Genomic DNA, 13,043 nt, shown 5'->3' with positions numbered 1-13,043 from the left:
TGAGACTGAAGTATCGAGTTTGGTAGCCTTTTCGAGCAAGCTACAGGTGGAGAAAGACTACATTTGGGAGGATATATATAGAGAAGTTGAAGCGTTGTCGCTACCTTGCTTTCATCTCGTACAGGATCTTCGATGTGATTGGTGAGCGCGTACCCAAAATTCGAGTCGAAGGATTGCGAGGAAAAAGGAAGGATACATCTCGGCTCCCTCCTTGATCACATCAGTGTTCTATGGCACGAAAGAAAGGTCACAGGAAGTGGAGACGGATGTCTGGAAAAAGGCAGCATGGTATGGGATCCAAGGTTTCATGTCTCGTATATTTGAATGTCATTTCTCATGTATCATGCGGCATCGTATCGACAGCCTGTACATCAAACCTCACAACAAAACGCTCAAGATGCCAATCTGTGCCGCCAAGTAGCCTTTGCATCAGCTCCGCCCTTAAATGACACTGCCTCGGCGTGGGAAAGAGACGCCCTCTGTGGCAGCCTGGTCGCAGAACCAGCTGACTTTCTCCCCTGCACCCTCATTCACCAACCCACAAGGAAGTTTACTACCCTCTTCCGTCTCAAAGATCTTCTTCAAAATTTCCTTCTTCCCACCTCCCGTCGCTACGAAGCCAATCTTCGCGCCGTGTATCACGACCGGCAGACTGAGCGTGATGCGCTTGGGTGGTGGCTTTGGCGAGTCGGCGATGGAGAGGACCCATGCATCCGACTCCCTAAGCAGAGGATGGTCTGGGAAAAGCGAGCAGGTGTGACCGTCAGGTCCACAGCCCAGCAGAAGTAGATCGAATAATGGCAGTTTGACAGAGTCGCGAGCAGCAAAGACCGACACCAACTGCTTCTCGTACTCGTCCGCCATCTCCTGCGCATCTTCCATGTGCTTCTCATCGATCGTGAAGACCTTGGGCTGCGCCATACCTTTCGGAATCTTGTTCAGCAGCTCTTCCTGCACTAGCTTATGGTTCGAGTCCTCGTGCGTGAGCGGTACACATCTTTCGTCCGCGTAGAAGATCTCCCACTTGCTGAAGTCGACTGTGTCGTCGTCGCCGCCACTGGAAGGCGCGAGGAGAGCGTTAGCAAGTGTTTTTGGTAGGGAGCCGCCGGAGATGGCGACGCGAAAGACATCGTGGCGCTTGAAGGCTTCGTTCTGTGCATCAAGGACGTATTTGCGAAGATTGGGAGCCAGCTCAGAGTCGGAGAAGGAGTAGAGGTTTGGTTGGCGGCCCATGTTGAAGATCTGGTAGGTGAGGATTGCTAGGAATGCGACAAGTGTTGCGACTACTATGTAGCTCCTTCGATGATGATCCGTGGTGGTTAGGCTGTCGACGAATATGCTTTAGTGAGATGAAGATGGGTGTTGACAAGTGCGAAGAGCAGACAGTATCTCGACTTATCATCACCTAATCGCTGACTAGCCAGGCATTGGCAGAAGCTACAGATACCTAGTCAAGGTATGACGTCCCGAATATTCTATTGACCCACCAGATGGGCGCCGAAGAAACACCTCCAGCACCTTCTATCGCGCCCCGTCTGCAGGTGGGGATGCTGGCTCTGCGTAAGAAATAGCCTGCACAGCCCGCCACCGCAATCCAGCTCGTCGCTGTGGAGTGAGATTATTACCAGATCCTCGAGCTCTTCGGCACTGCCTCTCGATGTACCTATGCAAGTGAGCGAAAGAGGGATCAAGAATCCAAGGAACAGGGCTGCGTCTGCCCAATCGGAAGCACTCGGACCACGGTTCTCGGCAAGACTGCCCGTGCTTGCGGCTAATCCCTCGAAGCTTTTTCTTTGAGGATGACAAGCAGTGACTCGAAAGAGAATAATCACGTGCCCTTCTCATCTGGACACGACAATGGGCAAGCCAAAGCAGTTCACGCGTCCGCCGAAGAAGCAGAAAGGCAAGGCCGAGCCACAGACTGCAGATGAGTTTCAAGGAGCCGCAGATCTTGAAGAAGAGACGGGCGGCAAGTGGCGTGCAGGCGATCCGGCGAAGTCTGGACGAGCATTCGTTCGAGCCCTTGATATATACGACAAGGGATTGCAGAGATATCCAAAGTCTTTCGACTTGGCATACAACAAAGCCCGGCTAGAATTGGAGATCACACAACGACCTGCCATCGTCTCACACATCGGACAACCACTTGTAGATCTACTCAAGCAGACTCTGGACTCTCATAGATATGCCCTGAAACTAAACGAGCAGAATCCAGATGTTCTCTTCAACACATCACAAGTCTTGACGAGTCTAGCCGAGCAGCTGTCTGAAGTGGACGACACGGCCGGTGCCATTGGATTGTTGCAGGAGGCGCTTGAGCTGTTATCAGCATGTCTATCGAGGCAGGAGATGTTGCTAGAGCAGCAGCAGATTGACCTTGAAGATATCGAAGGAGGCGGTGTCGCACTAGATCCCGACGAGAAGCCTGCATCTACAGCAGGATCAGACCAGTCCGAGCAGACTGTCACCATCGAGACCCCGATCACTGCCAGCGATCTGCTCGACGCTGTTGTTGCTTCCATGTCTGCTTTGACAACTTTGGTCGCACTTGTGGAGCATCATGCGTTGGATGCACTGGGTGAGATGGCACAGTCACTCACAGAACGCAAGGCTCCTATCTACCTTGCTGAAGTAGCCGAAGGTGAACGCATCAAGGCTCAATTCGCCATAGCATTGGCAAGAGCAAACTTTGTCGCCGCGTTCGCCAGCGCACAGTTCGATGCCTTCCTACTAGAAGCCGACACCTACCTCAATCGGCTGTCTGACGTCTTCAGCTTCGCAGGCAAAGATACAGACACGACCTCGTTGAGCTCCGAGGCCTCAGCAAGAACGGAGCTTGTACTGTCATTACTGCAGCGATATGAAGGCTCGCCGGACTTGCCAGCAGACTTGTGCTGGAAGCAACTCACACTAGCACAACAGCTCTACACGACCGCGACGAAACTGGATAGCAGTGCCGAAATCTATCTATCACGAGGCGATGTTGAAATGCTCCGCCATCGTGTCGCTAGTACATCTGCGAACAAGCTCTCACCTGTAGTGCAGAGAAGTGCTCCAACACTGGCACAAAACGCCCAAACGTACTATACCGGTGCAGTCAAGCTCGCTCCGAGTGATAACGCTGACGTTCGCGACAACGCACTTTCAAGGCTTTCTGTGGCCACGGCCCTCCGCGCTCTGCTGTACCAAGTCGATTCGCCAAGCGATGCACCAGGTCCACCTTCGCATGATATTCTCGAGACGTGCGTAGAGGATGGACTGCTGGACGCTGATGTGGCGAATGGGATGGCAAGCATGTCTTTCAAGTCGTGACGAGTACAGGGGTGAGTGCTTGGGCAACAATCAGCAGTCTGATGCCGCCCATTACCTCATCGTTTAGGGCAATGCTCGAGCCTAAAACTTCCGGCGAGAAAAAACGTCCTACAGTAATCGAAGGGTGTCCTGAACCAAGGACGAATGATGGATCTGGGTCATGTACCACAGCTTCGCCTTTAGTAGATATCGTCAACTCACGACCTGCACTAACGACCTACAGAATACAGCAACAGCGAAAGTGTATACAGCAACAGCATAGATATATACAGCCTTGGCACAGTGATGTCAGGCGAAGGATTTCTTGCGACGTCATGCTTCAGCCAATCAGCGTCTGCTCAGGCAATGCGTGTAACTACCACCGCTGATCTTTGCATACCAATTTTATGATGCTGTCAGGCACATCATCCGTAGCAGCAACAGCTATGCAGGTCCGAGGGTATCATGAAGGTAGTGTCCACGGCTCTAGAACTTCTCATCCCATCAGTGCAACCTGCACGTTTCCCTCTCTTACACCTCTCTGGCCGATTGCTTCAGCTCGCACATCATCAGCATGGCTATCTTCACTATCATATTGGCAGTCTTGACGACGGCCGCCAATGCTTTGCCTGGCAATAGTAGCTACAAAGACTATGTCAACCTCTTGTAAGACATTGATGTTGACTCACCGATCATGCTAACGATAACAGTCTCGGGACCGAAAATGGCGGCAACATGTTTCCAGGCGTATCTCAACCCTTCTCCATGGTCAAACTCGGTCCAGATGTCGAGAACGGCAAGACAGATGCGTATAGTGGCTACCTACCTTCCGGCCAAGTCTGGGGCTTCAGCATGATGCACGAAAGTGGTACGGGCGGAGCACCGAAGTATGGTGTCGTCAGCCAGATGCCGGTCGTAGGCAACCTTTCCAATCCTCTCGTGGACCTGGGCCAGAACAGGAGTGTGAACGATACTGCCGCAGTGGGCTACTACAAGTCCAGCCTAGTGAGCGGTGTAGATGTCGAGCTCGCTGCCACCGATCATGCTGGTTTCTACCAGTATTCGTTCCCTGGGAATGATAGCTCATCGATAGTAGTCGACGTTTCTCATGTCTTGCCGTCCTTCAGAGGTCTTGGTAGGTACAATTAGCTGGGTTCCTGCTCAAGGCTTTGAAAGGCCCTCTCTGACATACTTTTAGGCTGGGGACAGGGATATGCCGGCGGAAGCTTGAGTATCAGCGACAACGGCAGTAGCTACCAAGGGCATGGCATCTACAACAATGGCTGGAATTACTCCCCGAACTGGACCATATACTTCTGTGGCCACTTCGATCAAGCTCCTATATCCACCAAGACATTCACGGGTAACGGAAGCACGTTGTATAGATACGACAACTCCAGATCGACCAATGGGACCTATCGGCAAGGTGGCGTGTTCCATTTCGAGCAAGAACGGGTCACGTCACGAGTCGGCATATCATCAATCTCGGCTGCGCAGGCGTGTAGCAGTCTTCATGACGAGATGCCTGTGGGCACTACTGTAGACCATCTGGTCTCTCAGACGCAGAGTCGTTGGGATGAACAAGTGTTTGGCAGAGTGACGACGACCGAGACCAATACCACTGTCCTGACGCAGCTGTACTCGTACATGTACGGCATGATGTTGATTCCAAGCAACCGCACAAACGAGAACGCACTATGGAAGTCCTCCGAGCCACACTACGATGATATCTTCACGAACTGGGATTTAAGTAGATGTAGCACGGCGTTGATGCAAGTACTCCAACCGACTGCCTACGAAGAGCAGATCCGCAGTCTCATCGATATCTGGCGACACGAAGGCTGGCTCCCCGATGCTCGCTCGTCCGACTATACCGGCAGGACGCAAGGCGGATCTAACGCAGATAACGTCCTTGCAGATGCATATGTCAAGGGCGTACGAGGCGGCGTGGACTGGACAGATGGCTTCGCCGCCATGCAGACGGATGCAGAAGTAGTACCTCCGAACAACTTCGACCCGGTCGCCAACGACTCGTCGACGAAAGAAGGTCGTGGTGCGCTACCCGACTGGAAGCAGTATGGCTACATCACACCACGGTTTTCCCGTGCCGTGTCGAGGGGAGTTGAGTACGCCGTCAATGACTTCAGTTTGTACCAAGTCGCTAGCGGTCTCGACCTCGCCAGCGATGCATCTCGATATCTCAATCGTTCTCGCAATTGGCGTAATCATTGGAATCCGGCACAGAAGTCTTTCAATTCGTCTGGCTTTTTGGTTCCTCGTTATGCAAACAGTACGTACGATGGACTTACCTAGAGTCCTATATTAGGGTATCTGCATACTGACAACGTCTCCAGGCAGTTTCGAGTATCCGTACGATCCAACCCAATGTGATGGATGCTACTGGAGCGATCCCTACTACGAAGACACTCCATGGTCGTACTCCTTCAATGCCCAACACGACATCTACCGCTTGATCTCGCTTAGCGGCGGTCGTGAAGCGTTCATAGAGCGACTCGAGACGTTCTTCACACCAGGCCTGTACCCCGGGAACGCCGCATACGGCAGTACATTGTTCAACCCGGGAAATGAACCAGCATTCAATACGCCCTATCTTTTCAATTTCGTCGGCAGGCAAGACCTCTCAGTCAAGTACTCCCGACATGCAGCACTGGCATTCTACAATGCAGGTCGTGGCGGTATACCCGGCAACAGCGACGCTGGCGCCATGCAGACATGGATTCTCTGGAACATGATAGGTCTGTATCCCATGACGGGCCAGACGACCTTCTTGATCGGGTCTCCGTGGTTCAAGCACTTGTGTATCTCACTCGGAGAGGGCAAGTCCTTGACCATTACCTCCACTGGTGGTAACAAAGATGATGCGTATTTTGTGCAGAGTCTGAAGGTCAATGGGCAGAGCTGGGGTAAGGCTTGGGTGACTTGGAATGATGTATTTGCGAACGGCGGGACGCTGGACTTTGTACTGGGTGCCGAGCCGGTGTTTTGGGCGAATGGTACACTCCCACCTAGCCCTGCGTCTGGCGATACGTTGACGGGCTATACATGAGCATGTTGGGACTCGTCGTACATGTACACCACACCAGCTCAATCCATAGTGAGTACTACGAGGCCGTAACCAGCTCTGATGTATCTCCAAATCTTCGATTCCAGACGGACAGGGCAGATTGATACAGCAGCGAGTGAGAGACAGCTGCCAATCTCAAAGGTCATGTCCCTCGAGCTCGAGCTCATGCGAGGCGGCCAAGCTCGCTGTCATGCATATGCATACCCATTCGCTTAGTAGCGAGCCAGTAGGACCTCGTCTAAACGCAGTAAAATAGATGACCAATGACAGCGTATCACCACAGGCTATGATACCTCGAGTTCTAAACATTGCCATCTCTATCACCCAAATCTAGCACACACGGCAAAAAAAAAGCACCCGCCAGCCACCATGTCAGGCGTGAACGAAGACTATAACGCCATCTCATCAGTCTACTCTCAAATCAGCAAACTACCACTTATGGTACTAGAACGACAACTCGTCGCACACGCCCTCAGTTCCTGCAAAGGCCAAACCATCCTAGACCTTGGTGGCGGTAATGGCATTCACGCCCGCAAAGCTCTGGAACTTGGCGCAAGCAGCGTAGATGTCGTCGATATATCCTCCGGCATGCTTAAAGATGGGAAGACAATCACTGCTGCGTCCGGCGTAAACCCAGCAATGATCCGTTGGTTCGAAGGCGATATCTCATCCACACTGGCACATCTCCCGCTCCACAAAAGCTACGATGTGATTTTAGTAGGCTGGACATTCGACCATGCTGAAACGGAAGACCAGCTTCTGGGGATGTGGCGAAATGTGACGACCTATGCCGCTACTGGAGCAAAGCTAATCAATACACGCCTGGCCTATATCCCCAAGGCTGAAGAAACGGATGGTATAGAGAAGTATGGCTTCCTGTACCCTGACTACAAGGAGATTCCAGGAGGAATATCGTATACCTACGAAGCATTCACAGATCCACCCCTGAGATGTCCGGCCACGAGTCTAACGAACACCCTGGACTTTGATGAGTCAAAGAGTATAGCCCGCCAGCATGGGTTTCGAGATTACCAGGTGGTTGATTCAGAGCAGATGGATGTGGTCAAGGAAGACCCGGCCTTCTGGCGAAGATTCGTGGATCAGCCGTGAATTGTTGTAGCGGTGGCTACGAAAGAGTGAACTAGGATCCGTCAGCGAGCATCCATCCTCTGATGTCTAACGAGCCATCACACTTGTAGAAGACAATAATAATGTCCTAGTCACGGACGCTTAGTGACATACCTGCACGTGATGTTGCCCCGCAATGACGTCTCGTACCATTACTTTAGAACCGATATCGTTGCCACAGCGATTGTTCTCACCGTTCTAAAGAAGCTCAATTCATATAGCGAAGCGCGGTCAAGGCCCAGAAACAGAAACTTTTCTGTTGCTAAGTGTTACCGCGGGTGCGTCAAAGCACAAACAGATCGACGAGAATCAATACGGTAGCAGCGATCCCCGTCGATCCCGCCGCCTCCTTTCGTTGCACGAGCCGCTGTGGCACCTCTGCGCTTTCGAGGTGACGTAGCGACAAGCGCTGGAAAGGCCGCGGCCCTCCATCCACTTTATGTTCTCGTCGACGTAACAGTGCAACACAGCCACAAACATCTCTTCCTTCCCCTCACACCATCACAATACCATCTTTCTCTAATCAGAAGACTCACTTTTCAACACATCCCACCAGTGCAATCACTACACACCACCACCGCAATCATGCACCGCACATACTCCATGCGCCAGTCAAGGGCGCCGACGGCGTCGCAGATCCAGAACCCGCCGCCGCCATCCTCCTCGACCAAGTCCAACAGGCTCTTTGGTAGGGCCAATATCGGTGAGCATTCCCCATAGCATGTACAACGCCGTGCGTACTCATGATCTTCGCAGGCCACACATTCCGCAAGTCCGTCCACCCCGGCGCATTCGGACCAGACCTCGCCAAGAAGCTCTCATCATTGGTCAAGATGGAGAAGAACGTGATGCGCTCGATGGAGCTCGTAGGCCGCGAGCGTATGGAGGTCGCCCAGCAGCTCTCCATCTGGGGTGAGGCCTGTGACGACGATGTCTCGGATGTCACGGACAAGCTTGGCGTGCTCATCTACGAAATCGGTGAGCTCGAAGACCAATTTGTGGACCGCTACGACCAGTACCGTGTCACCATCAAGAGCATCCGCAACATCGAGGCTTCCGTCCAGCCCAGCCGTGACCGCAAGCAGAAGATCACCGACCAGATCGCTCAGCTCAAGTACAAGGAGCCAAACAGCCCCAAGATCGTCGTCCTTGAGCAGGAGCTTGTTCGTGCCGAGGCCGAGTCCCTTGTCGCTGAAGCACAACTGTCCAACATCACCCGCGAGAAGCTCAAGGCTGCTTTCACCTACCAGTTCGATGCTCTTCGCGAGCACAGCGAGAAAATGGCCATCGTCGCCGGCTTTGGCAAGCACTTGCTCGAGCTCGTCGACGACACTCCCGTCACTCCTGGCGAGACCCGCAATGCATATGACGGCTACGAGTCTTCCAAGGCCATCATCCAGGACTGCGAGGATGCGCTCACCAACTGGGTGGAGCAGAACGCCGCTGTCAAGTCTAGCCTGTCCACCCGCACGCGCACTCTGTCCCAGCGCCGTGCTCAGCGCCAGCAGCAGACAGGAGGGCATGATCTCTCCGGCCAGGACCAACACATGGACCGCGAGTCCGGCCTGTGGATCCCAGCCAGCGAGCACAAGGGCGAGTACGATGATGAGGATGAGATAGAGGAGGGCAGCATCGCCCGTGGACGCGAGGAGGAGCGTGTCGAGGCTGCTTAGGTGCCTGGCTTACCTTACAGTACTGGTGCAGGAGCGACTTGATGTTGTGCGATATACCCGGCGGTAAAGCCGTAGGGATGCCTTGGCTTTGCGGCATGAAGTTCACGTTTTCATGTTTGAGCGGTTTGGGTTGTGGTAGCATCACTTCTAGGTAATTGGCTGTATACGTAATGTTTCTTATATTCATTCGTACTTGAACAAAACACACTGCCCTTTCAGTGACTCCCACTCTTGCTAACCTCGCGCCGCAACAGCCGTTCTAAACACTCGGGGAAACTCCTACCGAACTCTCTTCCGTCGTACCTGCCGACTTCGGCTAGCTTGCAACATTCGAAAACATATTTGCCAAACTCAACAATCACCACCACATCTCATCAAGCATCACGTCCGAGCATCTTGACACCAGACAACATGAACGGGACGACTCCTCCTGTACCCGCCGCAGGGGTGTGGGCACCAGCAATAACCTTTTTCGACCCCAAAACCGACGAAATCGACGTCGCCTCCCAAGCAAAGTACTACAAATACCTCTCCCAACACCTAACGGGCCTTGTAATCCTCGGAACCAACGCCGAGACCTTCCTGCTGACCCGCGATGAACGCAAAACTCTCCTCAGGACTGCTCGTGAAGCCGTGGGACCGGACTATCCCATCATGGCGGGAGTAGGAGGCCACAGCACCAAGCAGGTTCTTGAATTCATCGATGATGCGAAAGATGCCAAAGCGGACTATGTTCTTGTTCTACCCTGTGCGTACTTCGGGAAGGCGACGACGGGGAAGGTGATTGAGAGGTTTTATGATGAGGTTGCTGAGAAGAGTCCTTTGCCGGTTGTGATTTACAAGTACGCTACGTTGCAATGATCGGACATGTAATATTTGCTGAATACCTACTGCAGCTTCCCAGGCGTCTGCAACGGCGTAGATATCGACTCAGATGTCATGCCCTCACTAGCCAAAAAACATAAGAACATCGTCGGCGTGAAGCTAACCTGTGCTTCTGTGGGCAAAATCACTCGTTTAGCCGCCTCATTTTCGCAATCAGAATTCGCAATCTTCGGAGGCCAGTCCGACTTCCTCCTCGGGGGCATGGCAGTCGGCTCAGCGGGTTGTATCGCTGCTTTCGCCAACGTCTTTCCGAAGACGATTCGGCGGATCTATGATCTCTACACCCAAGGCAAGCACGACGAAGCACTCAAGATCCACCGCGTAGCTGCTATGGCGGAGAGTCTGAGCAAATCTGGCATCGCGAATACGAAGTATGCTGCTGCTTTGACCAGTGCGAGAGCGGCTGGGATTGGGGATGCAGAGACGAAGTTACAGCCAAGACATCCTTATGAGGCGCCTAGTGATGCGACGAAGATGGAGATCAAGCAGAAGATGGAGGAGATGATCAAGATTGAGGACTCCTTATAAGTGCTCCATGTACACTAATATGCGATACACTGCCTTAGGGAACCTCTTTACCCGGTAGTTCTTGAACATGCTCAACCGTCGCCTCGACCCTCTCCGTCATCAGTGCACTAACGTCCTTGAGACATGCAACCGATATCAGTGCAACCACCACAAAAGGTAAGATCGACCACCATGCAAGTCGATAAGCGTGCGTATAAGCCCAGTGACTGGCATTAGCAGCCGCCCCAAGTATAGCAGGAGTGATACCAGGAATCTCATCGAAGCCCTTGCCCGTGCCAAACGCCGCCACTAGTGCCGGCACAGAAGAAGGCGGTAGTCCAGCTCCCTCAGCAGCAGCAGAGACTTGAGGCGCATACGTCTTCTTCAGCTTGCCATTCGAGATGGCATCGAGTACAGCTGATCCGAAAGCTCCACCGATAGCGCGGGCGGAGAAGCCAAGACCAGTAGCTGTACTGAGGTAGGCATGTGGTGCTGTGAATTGGATCAGTGCCACAAGAAGTGTCAGTGGTCCAGACTGTCCAAGGCCACTTAGCACGTTGATGCCGATTTGTGCATGGTTCCAGCTTGGTGTTATGCAGCCGTATAAGATGACCACGATTAGGAAGATGGTGAAGGTGACGATGAGCGGCCATTTGAGATCTTTCTGCCTTGTCGCGTACACTAAAGCCAAGCGTCAGCTTATGAGCAGTGTGCTTTGCGAAGGCCAATACACTTACGAGTAATAGGTATGCTCGCCAACAGAGTCGTCAAGTTATAAGCCAGCTGCCTCAAGCTGATGACCCAACTATTCGTCTCGAATCCTAGGTTCAGCACTATCTGCGGTGTGTAGCTATTGACGGCACTATAGAAGATCCAGCCTTCGACCGCGAAAGCGAAGCAAGATAGAGCGAAGTTTGGTGAGCCCTTGAAGAAGACGTGCGCGACCATGCCGTCGGTGCGACCCTTCCATTCGTAGAGACAGAAGGCAAGGAGGAGAGCGAAGCCGATGGCGAGAGGGGCTGCGACGTGAGCGTCTGACCATGCGTAGGCGCCTGGGTCAGATAGTCAGTTTCTCGTGTCTTGGTAAGTGATGGCCGGAGGGAAACATGGCACATACCACCTGCCCAGTCGAGAGCAAGCAATAGCATCGTAGCGGCGCCGATGAACAGAACACTTCCGATCGGGTCGATAGCCCACAGAATCTGTTTGAAGCTCATGCGCTCACGGTTCGGATTCTTCTTCGGCCAGTAGAAGGCGAAGAGGCCGGCGGTCGTGGCGAGGTGGAAAGCAGCTTGCATCTGCCGAATTCAGTCAGCACACTCGAAGCACACATTGAGCTAGAAGAGATCGATGCTGCTCACCCAGAAGATATTCCTCCACCCAGCCGGATTAGCATTCGTAACACCACCCGCTCCCAGACTACCAACAAGCCCCCCAACAGCCCCACCCACAAACGCAAACCCATTAGCCAAAGCCCTATACTTCAACGGAAGAACCTCCGCCGGGATCGCCTGCACAATGGAGATGGTGCTCAGCGTAGTCCCAATCAGCACCCCACCCACAATGAGCACCGTCATGCTCTCCGCGCGAGCAGAAACGCAAGCCCCGATGAAAGCGATGAGGGGAGGGATGATGGCGATGTACTTCCTATCCAGGACATCGGAGAGTCGGCCGACGACGGGAGATAGGACGGATTGCATGAGTAGTGGACCTTGGATGATCCAGCCGGCTAGACTGGCATCTCCAAGGTCGCGGATGATGAAGGCGATGACGGAGCCGGCGGCGACGACGACGAAGACCTGCCCAAAATCACCTATCAGCTTGTATATATATGAGATGGCGGACATTGTCTCGGGCAAGATGTTTACCTGTGCCATGATGGCAAAGCAAGACCAGAAGACCACTGCCCATGACCGCCACGTGAGGTTGATATGCGAAGCCTCTTGCAACTCGGCAATGTGCTCCATCGGCGGTGCCGTCTCGAGGGTATCAACATGGTGGAGTGAATGTTCCACACTCTGCGTATGGGACGCACCCATCTTCTCAGCCATGCTGACAGGCCCTTCGACTATTCTTCGTAGGGATGAGAGGATATCAAGGAGGAGGAGACACGATAACCTCATGCAAGAAAAAGGAATGGAGTCAGTGATCGACCAAACCCATACTGTACATATACCCCTACCTCTCTACCTCTACACCTTGGCAGCTTACCCTACAGCAATCTCACCATGTGGGTTCTCCCAAGGAATCAGAGAACTGCCGAAAAGCGAGATGTAGATGCATGGGCTGGATCGCCTGTACACACCCGTCTAGTAGCATCTCCATATCGCGGGGGTTCCCCACACAGCCCCGGCACACGGCTCCAAAGTGGATCCCAGAGGCGTCAAGGTATGCATGAGTCGAGTCAAGATATTAATCAGCTCCTGACAGCGGCAGTTCTGAAGCTAAAGCAAAGGTGAACAAGTGCCGGATGA

The 13,043-nt window shown here is 53.1% G+C and overlaps 7 protein-coding genes across 7 annotated transcripts; 5 read left to right on the top strand and 2 right to left on the bottom strand.

Annotated features, from left to right (window-relative positions):
- Positions 1 to 441: 441 nt before the first annotated feature.
- Positions 442 to 1,233, bottom strand: SOL1 (suppressor of los1-1; the record flags this gene model as incomplete). Its single annotated transcript, XM_064836695.1, has 1 exon — positions 442 to 1,233. The coding sequence occupies one exon, from the start codon at positions 1,231 to 1,233 to the stop codon at positions 442 to 444; it is 792 nt and encodes a 263-aa protein (XP_064696086.1).
- A 624-nt stretch (positions 1,234 to 1,857) lies between these two features.
- On the top strand, positions 1,858 to 3,312 carry LTS14_003992 (uncharacterized protein; the record flags this gene model as incomplete). The annotated part of the gene is made up of 1 exon (XM_064836694.1): positions 1,858 to 3,312. One exon carries the CDS (start codon positions 1,858 to 1,860, stop codon positions 3,310 to 3,312), a length of 1,455 nt encoding a protein of 484 aa, XP_064696085.1.
- Positions 3,313 to 3,865: 553 nt separating this feature from the next.
- LTS14_003991 (uncharacterized protein) lies at positions 3,866 to 6,358 on the top strand (the record flags this gene model as incomplete). The annotated part of the gene is made up of 4 exons (XM_064836693.1): positions 3,866 to 3,957; positions 4,002 to 4,426; positions 4,490 to 5,581; positions 5,646 to 6,358. 4 exons carry the CDS (start codon positions 3,866 to 3,868, stop codon positions 6,356 to 6,358), a joined length of 2,322 nt encoding a protein of 773 aa, XP_064696084.1.
- Positions 6,359 to 6,745: 387 nt separating this feature from the next.
- LTS14_003990 (uncharacterized protein) lies at positions 6,746 to 7,486 on the top strand (the record flags this gene model as incomplete). Its single annotated transcript, XM_064836692.1, has 1 exon — positions 6,746 to 7,486. The coding sequence occupies one exon, from the start codon at positions 6,746 to 6,748 to the stop codon at positions 7,484 to 7,486; it is 741 nt and encodes a 246-aa protein (XP_064696083.1).
- A 603-nt stretch (positions 7,487 to 8,089) lies between these two features.
- LSP1 (lipid-binding protein) lies at positions 8,090 to 9,177 on the top strand (the record flags this gene model as incomplete). The annotated part of the gene is made up of 2 exons (XM_064836691.1): positions 8,090 to 8,207; positions 8,261 to 9,177. The coding sequence occupies 2 exons, from the start codon at positions 8,090 to 8,092 to the stop codon at positions 9,175 to 9,177; spliced, it is 1,035 nt and encodes a 344-aa protein (XP_064696082.1).
- A 411-nt stretch (positions 9,178 to 9,588) lies between these two features.
- LTS14_003988 (uncharacterized protein) lies at positions 9,589 to 10,590 on the top strand (the record flags this gene model as incomplete). The annotated part of the gene is made up of 2 exons (XM_064836690.1): positions 9,589 to 10,019; positions 10,074 to 10,590. 2 exons carry the CDS (start codon positions 9,589 to 9,591, stop codon positions 10,588 to 10,590), a joined length of 948 nt encoding a protein of 315 aa, XP_064696081.1.
- Positions 10,591 to 10,624: 34 nt separating this feature from the next.
- Positions 10,625 to 12,620, bottom strand: LTS14_003987 (uncharacterized protein; the record flags this gene model as incomplete). The annotated part of the gene is made up of 4 exons (XM_064836689.1): positions 10,625 to 11,250; positions 11,307 to 11,621; positions 11,687 to 11,867; positions 11,931 to 12,620. 4 exons carry the CDS (start codon positions 12,618 to 12,620, stop codon positions 10,625 to 10,627), a joined length of 1,812 nt encoding a protein of 603 aa, XP_064696080.1.
- Positions 12,621 to 13,043: the final 423 nt, after the last annotated feature.

The sequence above is a fragment of the Recurvomyces mirabilis genome, assembly GCF_035927965.1.
Source record: "Recurvomyces mirabilis strain CCFEE 5264 chromosome Unknown scaffold_8, whole genome shotgun sequence".
Taxonomy (NCBI): Eukaryota; Fungi; Ascomycota; class Dothideomycetes; order Mycosphaerellales; family Teratosphaeriaceae; genus Recurvomyces; species Recurvomyces mirabilis.
This window is presented reverse-complemented; position numbering and strand designations above follow the sequence as displayed.